This window comes from Anas platyrhynchos, chromosome 29 (genome assembly GCF_047663525.1).
Source record: "Anas platyrhynchos isolate ZD024472 breed Pekin duck chromosome 29, IASCAAS_PekinDuck_T2T, whole genome shotgun sequence".
In the NCBI taxonomy this organism is placed as follows: Eukaryota; Metazoa; Chordata; class Aves; order Anseriformes; family Anatidae; genus Anas; species Anas platyrhynchos.
The window spans coordinates 1,898,658-1,909,574 of NC_092615.1; the positions used below are offsets into that span (position 1 = coordinate 1,898,658).

At 69.2% G+C, this 10,917-nt stretch overlaps 1 protein-coding gene across 4 annotated transcripts; it reads left to right on the plus strand.

Annotated features, from left to right (window-relative positions):
* The first annotated feature begins 501 nt into the window (after positions 1 to 501).
* PDE4C (phosphodiesterase 4C) lies at positions 502 to 10,148 on the plus strand. Of its 4 annotated transcripts, none has more exons than XM_072029191.1 (15): positions 502 to 685; positions 4,829 to 5,017; positions 5,099 to 5,135; positions 5,261 to 5,334; positions 5,478 to 5,527; positions 6,070 to 6,182; positions 6,290 to 6,383; positions 7,182 to 7,360; positions 7,449 to 7,547; positions 7,633 to 7,797; positions 7,880 to 7,979; positions 8,080 to 8,234; positions 8,333 to 8,455; positions 8,626 to 8,808; positions 8,888 to 10,148. In XM_072029191.1, the coding sequence occupies exons 2-15, from the start codon at positions 4,986 to 4,988 to the stop codon at positions 9,395 to 9,397; spliced, it is 1,914 nt and encodes a 637-aa protein (XP_071885292.1). In that variant the 5' UTR covers positions 502 to 685; positions 4,829 to 4,985; the 3' UTR covers positions 9,398 to 10,148. The 4 variants fall into 4 exon arrangements, with proteins under 4 accessions (XP_071885292.1, XP_027328176.3, XP_027328177.3 ...); XM_027472375.3 differs by lacking the exon at positions 502 to 685 and adding an exon at positions 1,367 to 1,904; XM_027472376.3 differs by lacking the exon at positions 502 to 685 and adding an exon at positions 2,182 to 2,972.
* Positions 10,149 to 10,917: the final 769 nt, after the last annotated feature.

Here is a 10,917-nt window from a genome sequence, read left to right on the forward strand (position 1 = left end):
CCGGGATCGGTTTTGGGGGGATGGGGGGGGGAGATGTGCCCCCCCCCACGGTGGGAGAGTCCCAGAGCCTGGCCCCCGGGGCGGCAATAACCGGGCTGGCGGCGCTCGGCGGGAGTTAATTAGCCCCGTAATGGGCGGTTAATTATTATTCGCCCCTGCGTAATTACGCACCGGCTCCGGGGGATTTTCCAGAGGGATCCCGGAGGGGGGGGGGGGGCTGGCGGGGGTGTCCCTGGGGCTCCGTGTGCCCCCCCCCTTTGTGCACCGGAGCCCGGTGAGGGCGGAGGAGGAGGGGGGGGGTCCGGGAACGCCCCCCCCCCCGCCCAAAACGTTGTAATTTGGGGTCCCGGTGCCGCGGATGGGGGGAGGGAGCCGGGCACCGGGGGCACAGCACCACGGAGAGTTCCCCCGGTACCGGCGGTTTTGGGGAACGGGGGGGGGGCACCCCTCACCTCCCCCCCCCCATCCACATCCCGGTGTCCCCGCAGCGCTGTCGCGACGCCACCGAGGCCGCCCCGTCGGGACCGGGGCCGGGGCCGGTGTCGGGCGCCGTTCGCCGCCGGTTCTCCGGGACCCCGCTGCTGCCGCCTCTGGGCTGCCGGGGGGCAGAGCCCGAGCCCCCCCGCGTGGTTTTCACCATCGAGGAGAGCGGCCCCAGCAGCGGGGACGAGGCCGAGCCCCCCCGGTAAGAGCGCGGCGAGAGGCGGCTCCGGTACCGGGGGGTGGCCGAGCCCCAGCTCCGCGCCCCCAGCGGGGCCGGGGAGGTAACGGGGGGGGGTGTGGGGGGGTTACCGGGTACCGGGGATGGCCGGGGGGGGGTCGCGGTGCCGGTGGTTTCAGCACCGGGCAGCGGACAGCGGCCCCCGGGGCACCGGGGCCGGCACCGGGCAGCACCGGGGCTGTGTCCCCGTCCCTCCCGGGGTGTGGGGTGGGGACAGGGGGCTGGGAACGGCCCCGGGGATGTGGCCCCGTCCCTGACACCTCCGTCCCCATCCCCATCCCTGTCCCCCCATCCCCGTGACCCTGTCCCCACCACCTCCAGCCAGGCCACCCTGTCCCCATCCCTGTCCCAACATCCCCGTGACCCCATCCCCATCCCTGTCCCCCCATCTCCACCCCTGTGACCCCATTCCCATCCCCATCCCCCTGTACCCACCACCTCCGTCCCCATCCCTGTGACCCCCTCCCCATCCCTGGCCCCTCATCACCGTCCCCATGACCCCATCCCTGTCCCCCCATCCCCACCACCTCCATCCCCATCCCCCCATCCCCATCCCCGTGACCCCTTTCCCCCTGTCCCCATCCCCTGTCCCCAAACCCGCTGCCACCCAGCTCCAGGCCCTGCCCGGAGGTGACCTCGGTCCCTCCTTGGCACGGCTGCGGGGTTATTTTTGGGCCATTCCCTCCCCCTCCCGCCCTGCCTGTCCCAAAGCCTGGCTTTGAGGGGACACACACAGCACGGGGCTGTCCCCAGCCAAGGGACCTGGCTCCAAACCCGGCCACTCCGTGCCCCGGCTCCCGTGTCACCTGCTGTCCACCCCCTGCGCGGACACGTGTCCCTGCTGGGGACAGCCGCGGCCCCGCAGGGGACAGGGACTGGCTGTCCTGGGGACAGGGACAGGCTGTCCTGCGGCCGCTCCTGCCCAGCCCTGGCTGTCCCACGGGCTCCTGGCTGCCAGGCGGGGACAGCTCTGTCCCCACCCTGACGTCCCCCCCCCTGCTACCCTTTGCGCCCCGATGGCACAACACCCTCCTGATGTCCCCGCGCTGCAAGGCAGCGGGTCCCCAACACCGGGACCCCCACCCGATGGTCTCGGGGCTCCCAGGGGTGCCACCGTGCCGGGGGGGCCCTGCTTGGGTCCCTGCCAGCTGCGGGATATTTTTGCCTCCGCCGGGGACAGCAGGTATCCGGCTGCGTCAGCGGGGCCGCGGGGTCGGGCTGGGGGGCACCCGGCTCCCACGGCCAGCCCGGGGCGATGCGGGGCAGCCCTGGTGGGTCCCAGCCCGCTCCACGTCCCCAAACTGGGTGGCCAGGAGCAGCTGGGGGACACGGGGGGGGTCATGGGGGTAGGTTTGGTCCCTTGGTGGCCCCGTGGTGCGGCCACACGGTGTGTCCAGGTGGAGCCGCGTCCCTTGGGGGCTAGGTGACGTGCCCGTGTTGTGTGCCTGGGGTACCTGAGGTTGGGTTTTGGCTCTCGGTGGCCCCTCCACGTGTTTGGGGTCCTTGGGGCTGAGCCGTGCGGCTCGATGGCACCACGGCATGGCCACCGCAGCCACCCGGGCTGCTCCAGGCTCAGCCGTGCCCCTTGGTGGCACCGCGCCCCTCGGTGGCACCGCGCCGTGCCCTCGCCTTGCGCCCACCTTGCTCCAGGCTCATCCAAGCCCCTCGGCGACCTCCCCACGTGGCCGTGGCGCTCGTGGCGTTGCCGCACGTGGCCGGGCCGAGCATCCTCACCCTTCTGGCCACGGCTGCCACCACCGAGGGGACAGCGCAGCGCCCCGGGGCGCGGGGCCAAAGGGGTGGTGGCCACGTGCCCGGCGAGCCGGCCACGCACACACACGGGACGGGATTGATGGAGCCAAACGGGACGCTGTGTGTGTGTGTGTGTGTGGTGTGTGGTGTGTAGGGGGGGGTCTGCCCGAGCCAGACAGTTGTTTAATTTCCCAGGCGCGGGCGGGAGGGGGATGGAAACTTTCCCGGGGCTGCCAGGGTTGGGGCAGCCGCGCGTTTCCTGCTCCTTGGCGGCGGGCAGCGGGTCCCCGCCGCTCGGCTCCCCGTCCCCCCTTTACTGCTGAGCCCATGGGGACGGACCCCGGAGCGCCCTGAGCAGGGCCATGCTGCCCTCCCCGGGGGCTTCGCCCGTGGGGTCCCCCCGGGGGTCCCCCCGCAATTCCCCCGTGCTCTTCAGGAAGCTGCTGGTGAACCAGAGCATCCGCCTGCAGCGGCGCTTCACCGTGGCGCATCCCCTCTGGTAAGGGGGGGGGGGGGGGGTAAAGACCCCAGACCCCAGCTATGGGGTCCCTGGGGGGGGTGGGAGGAGGCTGTGGGATGCGGGGATGGGGTCAGCAGGGACCCCCCCCAAATTCTCTTGTGTTGTGTCCCCTCTGTCTGTGTGTCTGGGGGGGTGTGGGGCTGAGCCCCCCCCCTGTGCCCATGGGGATAAGTGGGGCGGGGGGGGCGATGCTGGCTGAGCACGGGCGCGCTCGTTGCACCAATGGGGGGGGGGCTTTGTGCTGCAGCATTCGCCCCATGTCCCAAATATGGGGGGGTGAGGGGGGGGCTTTTTTTTTTTTTTTTGGCACAGCAAATGGGGAAGGAGGCAGCGACCCCCAGCAGGGCCACGCAGCCCCCGTGTGGGCACCCCTGGGTGCTGGGGCGCCGTGGGGGATCAGCAGCTCCCTCCTCAGTGGCAACAGCAGCTATTTATAGCGGCCCCCCCCCAGCCCCCCCCTGCTCGGCATGGAAAGTATTTCTGAATTCGGCACCAGCCCTCCTGGGGCCGCCGTCCTGGCCGTGCCCCCCGGCCCCGCTCCCCCCCCATGGGGCACGGCCACCGCTGGGGACCCCCTGTGCATGCCTGTGTCCCCCCCGTGTCCCCAACCAATCCTCCCGGTGACGCCGTGCCCAGGGTCGGGGCTGTCCCCTGGGGTGGCAGCGGGGTCGGAGGTGGCCGGAGAGCGGGAAGGGGGGGGGAACAAACCCACAATTCACGCGCGGGGCTGGAGGAGCCACAATGGGGCTTTGTGTCCCCGGTACCATCGGGGACGCGAGGCAGAGGCAGGCCGAGGGGCTGTGGGGAGGGCTGGACGCGGCGCCGGGCGCAGCGGGGCCGGGGGCATGCAGCCGGGGAGCCGCTGCCCGTCCCGGAGGCACTCCTGCATCGGGTAGGTCCCATGGGGTGATGGGGACGGGGACAGGGATGGGGACATGTGGCCCTGGTGGCTCGTCCCCATCCCCATCGCCGTGGCGGCTCCGGGAGGGGACAGGCGCTGGGTGGCCCTTGGTTTGTCCCCGTGCGCAGCCTTTCCCATGACCCTGGGGCCAACGGGGTGGCAGCTGCTGAGGGGACACCGCAGGGCCACCGCCTCTGTCCCCATGTCCCCCCCCCCCCATCCCCCTGCTTTGAGCCCCGGGGTGCGCACGGCTGCGGGGTGGCTCTGCCCTGGGTGGCACCCGGCCACCACCAGCGTGTCCCCAAGGACCAGAGCTTGGCTTCCTTGGTGGTTTCTGTCCTTCGATGTCCCCTGGCTCGGCGCCCGGCCGCGTCGCTGTCCCCCATGGGACGCGGCTCCCCGAGCAGAAGCTGGCGGAGGCTTTCGAGGACTCGCAGCGATTGGGGATCACGGCGCTGGGGACACGGGGAGTGACCCGGCCCTCCCCAGGCTTTCTGGAGCCAGGAGCCCCGTGGGGAGAACTGGGGCCCCTGTCCCAGCCTGGTGACAAGGGACAACCTGCCCGGACCCCGCTGTGCCACCCGGCAGCTCCACGAGCACCGAATTTTAGGGCGAAGGGACCAGGCTGCGCCGTGACCGGGGGACAGAGAGCCTGGCAAGCCCGGTGCCACATCCCAAAGCTCCCATTGTCTGCAGCTGGGCTGGGGGACAAACCATTGTCCTCGGCTGGTGGCAGCGCTGGGGACGTCCCCTGCTGTTTGCTGTGGGGTTCGGGGGGGTCGCTGCCCTCCGCGGGGTGTCCCCTCGGTGTCCCCGTGTCCGAGGGGGGCGGCCCAGGCTGTGAACGGGGACAGCAGCGGTGTCCCCACTGCCTCCCAGCCGAGGTGCTGAGGCCACCCGCCCCGTGCCAGCTTTGTCCCTTGTCCCCTCGCAGCTTCGACCTGGAGAATGGCCTCCCGGGGAGGGGCGCGCTGGACCCCCAGGCCAGCCCGGGCGCGGGGCTGGTGCTGCAGGGCACCTTCAGCCACGGCCAGCGCCGCGAGTCCTTCCTCTACCGCTCCGACAGCGACTACGACCTGTCCCCCAAGGCCATGTCCCGCAACTCCTCCATCGCCAGCGACCTGTGAGTCCCCCCCCGGACCCCCCCAGGTCTCCCCATCCCTCTCTCCCCCCCCCATTTCATGCGCCCCTTTGCTCCCCGCAGGCACGGCGAGGACATGATCGTCACACCGTTCGCCCAGGTACGGCCCCGTGGCGAGGAGGGGACACGTCCCCATGTCCCCAGCACGCAGGAGGGGACACAGGGGGAGGGTGGGGGGGGGTTATAGCCTGTCCCCAGCCTCCCCCCCCTCTCTGTGTCCCCTAGGTCCTGGCCAGCCTCCGCACCATCCGCAGCAACTTCGCCATGCTGATGCACCTCCAGGACCGCGCCGGCACCAAGTGAGCGGGGTGAGGGGTTGGGGAGGGCGATGGGGGGGTCACAGCTCACAGTGGGGGGGGACAGATTGAAGCAGGGGACACAGCTCGTGGTGGGGGGGCACATTTTGTGGCATCCCAGCTGCTCAGCCCCGTGCGTTTCGCAGACGAGCCTCCAGCAGCAGCCTCCCCTCCGCCAGCAAGGCCAGCCTCTCCGGTGAGTGCCCCCCGAACGGGTAAATCAGGGGATGTTTTTAGGGTCGGCTGGCTGTCCCCGCACCCGGGGACAGGGCGTGCTGGCACCCATGGTGTCCCCAGCAGCGGGGGCAGAGCGGTGGCTTTGCCCTTTTGGGATCCATGTCGGGTTTTCAGCGGCTCCTGCTGCCCGTCCGCCCTTGGTGCGGTGGCGGTGGCGGTGGAAAGGCTGCGCTTGACGTCAAACCTTCCCTGAAGAAAAAACCCCGGGCGGCGAGCACAGCAGGGCCCCGCAGCAACCCCGGGCCGGGCGTCACCTCGAGGTGACGTGTGTGTCCCCCCCCCCGCCAGACACCACCACCACGGGGACAATGTGGCCACCGCAGCCACCACGAGCCCAGCCGCACCGGGATGCTCAGCGCTGGGCCACCCTGGGGTCCTGGGGGGGGGAGTGGGAAGGGGATGGGGGGGGACACCCGTGAGCACCCCGGGGTGGGGACGGCGAGGTCGGGTCCCCCCGTGTGTCCCCGTGCCCGGCGGCGACGCAGTGGCTGCCCCTGGCAGAGGATGCCCAGCAGAAACTCTCGCTGGAGACCCTGGAGGAGCTGGACTGGTGCCTGGACCAGCTGGAGACGCTGCAGACCAGGCACTCGGTCAGCGAGATGGCATCCAACAAGGTATGGAAACCCCCCCGGGGTGAGAAAAAGCCCCCCCCAGCCCCGGGGGGGTTGTTGGGGACGCGTGGCCCCCCTACCCGTGGCTGAGCCCCTGCCACCCCTCGCAGTTTAAGCGGATGCTGAACCGGGAGCTGTCGCAGCTCTCGGAGACCAGCCGCTCAGGGAACCAGGTCTCCGAGTACATCTCCAGCACCTTCCTGGGTGAGTTCCCCCCCCCGGGGGGGTGTCAGGGCCGTCCGTGCCCCCCCCGCCGAACTCAACTCTGCAGCTCTGGGGTCTGCGGGGAGCCGGGCACCTCGGCACGGTGCCCTGCGGGGCTGCGTGTCTGTGGGGACAGTGCTGGAGGCTGGTTTGGGGCAAAAAAAGGGAATATTGATATAGGGGAGCAGGGGGGGGGGGTCCCAGGTGTCTTCATGGGGGTGTCACAGCCGTCGTGCTGGCTGTGAGTGCTGGGACACACTGGGGCATGCTGTTGCAGACTGGTGCACACTGGTTCACACTGGTCTGGTGCATGCAGGTGCCTACTGGTGCAGACTGGTGCATGCTGGTGGAGACTGGTGCATGCTGGTGCACACTGGCCCACACTGGTCTGGTGCAGACTGGTGCCTACTGGTGCAGACTGGTGCATGCTGGTGCAGACTGGAGCCTACTGGTGCATGCTGGTGCAGACTGGTGCATGTTGGTGCACATTGGTGCACACTGGTGCATGCTGGTGCATACTGGTCTGGTTCAGACTGGTGTATGCTGGTGCATGCTGGTGCAGACTGGTGCATACTGGTGCAAGTGCGGGCGGCCTGCCCAGGGCTCCCCCTGCACAGGGGGGACCCCGGGGGGGCCCAGCCCCCGCTGCAGACGGGTGGGGGAAGCTCTCGGCATCCCCCCGTGCGCCCCCCCCGTTGCCATGGCACCGCGGTGCTCTCCGTGCCGGCTGACGTCAATTGGGGGGGGGGGGATCCGAGGGGATCCTCCCCGCGCTCAGCGCCCCCCCCGTCCCCCCAGACAAGCAGCACGAGGTGGAGATCCCCTCGGCGCTGCCCAAGGACAAGGAGAAGGAGCGGAAGAAGCGCCCCATGTCGCAGATCAGCGGCGTCAGGAAGCTGACGCACGGCTCCAGCCTCGCCGCCGCCGGCATCCCTCGCTTCGGGGTGCGCACGGACCACGAGGGGCTGCTGGCCAAGGTGAGGGGGGGTCCCCGATCCCATTGTGGGGTCCCCAACACCGGTTCCTAAAACCCTTCCTTGTCCTTCTGATCCCCGCCCCACCCAGGAGCTGGAGGACACCAACAAGTGGGGTCTGGACGTCTTCAAAGTGGCCGAGTATTCGGGCAACCGCCCGCTGACGGTCATCATGTACAGCATCTTCCAGGTGAGCCCCCCCGGGGGGGGCTGTCCCCGGTCCCCGTCCCCATATCCCAAACGGGGTCCCAGCCACCCTCCCGCGTTCCCCGCAGGAGCGCGACCTGATGAAGACTTTCCGCATCCCCGCCGACACCTTCATCACCTACATGCTAACGCTGGAGGACCACTACCACGCCGACGTGGCTTACCACAACAACATCCACGCCGCCGACGTGGCCCAGTCCACCCACGTCCTCCTCTCCACGCCGGCGCTGGAGGTGAGCCCCGGTCCCTACGGGACACCGAGTGCCCTCACCGGGGCCGTAACCCACCTACACCGCCTTTTTTCCCCGTCCCCAGGCCGTCTTCACGGACCTGGAGATCATGGCTGCTATCTTCGCCAGCGCCATCCACGACGTCGACCACCCCGGGGTCTCCAACCAGTTCCTCATCAACACCAGTGAGAGCCAGGAGGCGGGGAGGGGGGCGAGGGTTGAGGGAGGGGGGGGGGTAAAGGGGACCCCGGTGTCCGCCCCGGGGTGAGCGGTGCCATCTGGCAGACTCGGAGCTGGCGCTGATGTACAACGACGCCTCGGTGCTGGAGAACCACCACCTGGCCGTGGGCTTCAAGCTGCTCCAGGAGGAGAACTGCGACATCTTCCAGAACCTCAGCAAGAAGCAGAGGCAGTCGCTGCGGAAAATGGCCATCGATATGGTAACGGAGGGGGCTCGGAGCGCCCCGGGGTGCTGGGTTTTGGGGGGGCTTGGTGCCGGGGTGAGGCTGAGCCGCGTGTCCTGCTCGCCCTGCCCCAGGTGCTGGCCACGGACATGTCCAAGCACATGAACCTGCTGGCGGATCTGAAGACCATGGTGGAGACCAAGAAGGTGACCAGCCTGGGGGTGCTGCTGCTGGATAATTACTCCGACCGCATCCAGGTTGGGCTCGGGGACGCGGGTGGGGAAATATTTCTGCAGCCCGTGCCATCGGGACGCCCTCTTCGGTGCCACCACCGAGGTGGGGGCACCCAGGACAAGGTGCCCCAGGACCTGTGACGGTGGCCCTGGGGGACGAGGGACATCGGGCGAGCGCTGCGGTGGCCGTGCAGGTGCTGCAGAACATGGTGCACTGCGCCGACCTCAGCAACCCCACCAAGCCCCTGGAGCTGTACCGGCAGTGGACCGACCGCATCATGGAGGAGTTCTTCCGCCAGGGCGACCGCGAGAGGGAGAAGGGGATGGAGATCAGCCCCATGTGCGACAAGCACACCGCCTCCGTGGAGAAATCCCAGGTTGGGGGGGGGGGAGCACGGCGTGGGGATGAGGGGGTCCGAGGGACGTGGTGGGTGCTGAGCTCTCGCCTGCCCGCAGGTGGGCTTCATCGACTTCATCGCCCACCCGCTGTGGGAGACCTGGGCCGACCTGGTGCACCCCGACGCCCAGGAGATCCTGGACACGCTGGAGGACAACCGGGAGTGGTACCAGAGCATGATCCCGCGCAGCCCGTCCCCACCTCCCGAGGGTCCCGGGGTGCCCCCTGCCGCCACCGACAAGTTCCAGTTCGAGATGACGCTGGAGGAGGAGGAGGGTGAGACGGACACGGAGCCGGAGGGGCCCGAGAGCCCCTTGGAGGAGGACAACAGCGGCTCCAAGACACCGGCCACGGATGACTCGGAGTCGGCCGACACCGAGCGCCTCTCACCCGGCTCCGGGGACCGGGACTTGCCCCGGGGTGGGTGCCCCGGGGACGTGGACAACCGGCGGGCGGTGGAGGGGACGCTGATGAAGGATGGTGGCAGCTCAGCGCCAGGCTCCGAGGACGGCCGGGAGCTGTGCCTGGACACGGAGGGCAATGTCACATTCCTGCCCCTGGGCACGTAGCGGCCCCGGTCGGCGGGTCCCGTCGCTGCCACAGGGATGTGGGACACGGCGTTGCCCCAGCGAGTGCCACCGGCACCCCAGGCTCCTGACATCGCCACCACTGGGACCGGGGTGGCCTTTTGGGACGCGGAGGGACCCGAGGAATGTCCCCGCACGGCAGCTGGGCAGGTACCGATGGGCACAAGGCCACCACGGCTCGTTCCCTCCCGACTGTCCCCTGCTCCCACCCAGCGTCCCGACCTCCAGGTGCTGGGCAAGGTCCCTCATCGCCTGCAAACGGGTCCTGGGGACGCTTTGCCCCTGCCCTGTCCCAGCCCTGGGCACTCTGTGGCTCCCCGAGGAGATGTCCCCTGTTGCCAAAAGTCTTTGGGTGTGCGGGTGGCTCCTCACAGAGCGGCTGGCACGAGGCACCGCGGTGTCAGGGCACCAGGGCACGACGCCGGCTGCTTGGGCATGAGTCAGGGGGGTTTATTTATTTGGGGATGGGGGGGGGGGGGTCACTTTTTAAAGCCTTTTGTAGCTCACTTTTTAATACCAGCCTCACCTAGGCGCACTCACACGCGTTTCCGTGGCAGAAGCTGCCCTGACTGTGACCAGCACCCAAAATGCTGCATTTTAAACTTTTGCACTTTGGGCCCCGCCGGGCGCCGCAACCCCGCGCGTCTCCGCAGGGACTCGGGGTGGCCCCCGGGGTCATTTCGGTTTCTTCCTTCACCCTCCAGATATTAAACCTGGTTTGTTCCCCCTCTAAGAGCGATGTTTATGATCTTTTATCGCTGTGCTGGGTGCTCGGTGCCGTGGGTGCTGTGTCCGGGCAGCACCCTGGGGCCTCCATCCCCGGGGAACCCGGCGTGCTTGGTGGCCCCATTGCCTGCCGAGGCCTCGGGGAGGGCCCTGCTCCTTGTGTTTGAACAAAAGCGAGCTCCTCCCTGGAAATGTCGATCCGTCACTGGCAAACACAACCGGCTAAGGTAAATATTTAATCGCCGGCTTGGCGCGGCGCGGAGCCTGTTCCCTGCTCTTCCGCATTGCTCCCCAGGGTGATTTATCTGCAAACACGTCCCCACCCGCGGCACTGCCCTGCTGCGTGGGGCCCTGCCAGCCCTCACCCCGCACCCCAGGGCAGCAGGAGGGGTGTCCCCACTGCCCCCCTGACACCCCAAATTCCCCCTTTGATGGGAAGGGAACCTCAGGTTTCTGGGGCATGGCTGAGGGGTGCTGCGGGGGCTGGAGGGTCCCTGCTGATGGAGCAGGGCTGTGACCGCCGGCCCCACAGGGCCCAGGCACACCCTACAGCACCCAGCTGTATGGGAGGATGGCGGCCAAAAAAATAAACCCTTCACTGAGGGGACGCGGAGCCATGGAGGGTGGTGGTGCTGTGGGAGCCTCCCCGCCATGGGTGCTGCCACAGCACCCAACTGGCTGGTGCCCTCCAGCGGCTGGCAGGCTGCTGACGGGGTGTCGGGCTCGGGCACCCCCACAAGCCCCTCACACGGACATCGTGCTCCATGGGGCTGGGT

What these genes read in the sequence shown, in the direction of transcription:
- PDE4C (XM_027472377.3), top strand. Translation starts at nt 3,461, where the DNA reads ATGGAAAGTATTTCTGAATTCGGCACCAGCCCTCCTGGGGCCGCCGTC. An exon ending in CGGAGGCACTCCTGCATCGG is followed by an intron (nt 3,886 to 4,828) that starts GTAGGTCCCATG and finishes GTCCCCTCGCAG; the next exon opens with CTTCGACCTGGAGAATGGCC. An exon ending in CAGGACCGCGCCGGCACCAA is followed by an intron (nt 5,335 to 5,477) that starts GTGAGCGGGGTG and finishes TGCGTTTCGCAG; the next exon opens with ACGAGCCTCCAGCAGCAGCC.